Source organism: Aplysia californica, unplaced genomic scaffold (genome assembly GCF_000002075.1).
Source record: "Aplysia californica isolate F4 #8 unplaced genomic scaffold, AplCal3.0 scaffold00257, whole genome shotgun sequence".
Classification (NCBI taxonomy): domain Eukaryota; kingdom Metazoa; phylum Mollusca; class Gastropoda; order Aplysiida; family Aplysiidae; genus Aplysia; species Aplysia californica.
This window is the reverse complement of record NW_004797527.1, coordinates 834,711-836,921: the sequence shown is the minus strand read 5'-3', so window position 1 is coordinate 836,921 and position 2,211 is coordinate 834,711. Positions and strand designations below refer to the sequence as shown.

At 41.2% G+C, this 2,211-nt stretch overlaps 1 protein-coding gene across 1 annotated transcript in view; it reads left to right on the top strand.

The window, feature by feature from the left end:
• LOC101855346 (inactive tyrosine-protein kinase 7) overlaps positions 1 to 2,211 on the top strand; it is a gene marked incomplete in the record, with an annotated part of 216,154 nt that overhangs the window by 133,391 nt on the left and 80,552 nt on the right. Inside the window, 1 exon segment of the mRNA XM_013083847.2 lies at positions 400 to 535. Coding sequence (XP_012939301.1) covers positions 400 to 535 — 136 coding nt within the window.

Sequence of the window (2,211 nt, the reverse complement as noted above, 5' to 3'; positions counted from 1 at the left end):
GGGGGGGAGAGCGGGGAAGAGAGAGAGAAAGAGGGGGAGAGAGAAAGAAATAGAGAGAGGGGGAGAGAGAGAGAGAGCAAGAGAGAGAGAGAGAGAGAGATACTTGTAACTCCCCGTTCAACATTGCAAGTATATCATTATAAACCACATTGCGGATGATTGAAGGGTGCCACTTGCAGTTCCTGCTTTTTTTACTCGTTCTGTATTGTTATTATTTCTAATTATCCTTTTTACCCTATGGCACTGATTAATCACAATTGTATGGGTGTACCTTTTTTTTTTCACCCAAAGCAATCAAAACCAAATTTCCATTAACGAATTTTGGACATGAGATACGAAATCAATACGAAATTTCACTTCATTTTAAACATTTTTCTTTCTTTCTTTCGTCCTCTACAGGGATCGACAGCAAAGCCCACGTCTTACTCCGCCGTCCCAAAAAGGAGGAGGTGGTCGCCGGGACAGACATCACTCTCAAGTGTCAAGTCTCGGGCAACCCAGAGCCCACCACGCTGTGGTACCTCAACACCTTCAGGTAGGTCACTCACTGTCACCGAGAGTGGGGGCTTGGTGGCTGCTCCGATGTAGTGTGCTGCTTCTTTCTTGACAAATTTTTATCGTCCTTATCTCTTCACCTACTTTTCTTTATAATATTTTGCTACTCGGGGTTAGATTACCAAACCCGTAATCGGGAGATTGCGGTTTCGGGGGTTCGAGCCTCTGCTTGGTCCGACGGTGTACGTGTCTTTGGGAAAGGCACTTTACACAAATTTCTTATTTATTGTCTCGGTCCTTGCAGAGATGGATGTTAAACTTGGTAGTTCCGCCTCTTAACTAACATAATGATGTTGATAGGGGCATTAAATCAATACCATTCTTTCACTGGTCTGTTTGTATGCTCACGGTGTAAATTCCACTTCTGCCCTCAAAGATTTATCTACCCCAGACACCTGGTGCCCAGCTTTTATCCGACACGAGTTACCGTTCCTGTTTCTTTTTGTTTTCATCTACAGCGTCGCCGCCATGTTACGTTTGTATGCACGACGACTGTAAAGTGTTCGCCTGCAAGGGAAACCTTTCCATCCTCATAGTAATTTCTTAGTATATATTTTCAACTTGATAAACATAAATTTTGTGAAATTCTGTGGTGTCTCTTACAGTTAGAATAATTTAGGAGGCGGGTTTCCACATTGCTTACCAATGCGGGCTGTGAGGGACACAGCATCCCCACAAAAAGACCATTTGCGGATAAAAGTAAAGATAGTGTTTGATAAATAAACATTGGACTGTAATGAAATTCGGAAGGGCACCTGAAAGGAAGCATCACACCCTTTTCTAGATGATAGCCAGAATATAGTGTATGATGCCGTAAAAACAAAACGTTGCAAACGAATTTATAAAACCTTAAACAGCAAGAGTAAAAAAAAACTCTTCATTGTATAAGATTGCACCTATTTATGTTTATGAACTTATTTAATATACCCAGGCCTTTTTCTATTGCATCAATCACTTCATAGCTGCCAATAAAATCTCTTGAAAAGTAAGTCTGAGTAGAACTTGGATATAAGACACGTTATGTCGCACGTCTTTATCAACAATTTCTATTAAGACAACCAAAGGGAAATCACATCACAGAAGTTTCCATCGCTGTGTGTGTTTACAAAATTCTCAATTTTTTTTTTCCTAGCTTCTATTTCGTCTCGGGTAATAGTATAGCGCTCATATATTTACGAATTTTATAAAGATGTCTTATGACTTAATGAAGAAGAAATGAAAGCACTTCTCTTTCATTCCCTTTGCTTTGTATGTTATGAGAACTTCTCTAATTCCTTTTACCCCCTTTACTTTATGCCTGACACCGTGGGTAGTCTATTTACTGTGGAGAAAGCATTCCCTTTGGGTTCATGAACGTCTAAGCGGGATCAACTGCTGGGCTTTAAACAGTGTACCTGTCAAACGATGGTCCTTCTTGCTCCCAACATGCACTGCATTACGAGAGATTTCCAGTGGAAATTCTCAGAGTTTATTCTAAGCTTAAACACAGGCAGCTTAGCTTTCCCTTATCCACTGTAGCCTCAAGCATTTCCTTAGACCACCATCAAGATGCTGCCGTTTCCGTCTAGCGCTCTCTCTCTCTCTCTCTCTCTCTCTCTCTCTCTCTCTCTTTCTCTCTCTCTTTCTCTCTCTTTCTCTCTCTCTCTCTCTCTCTCT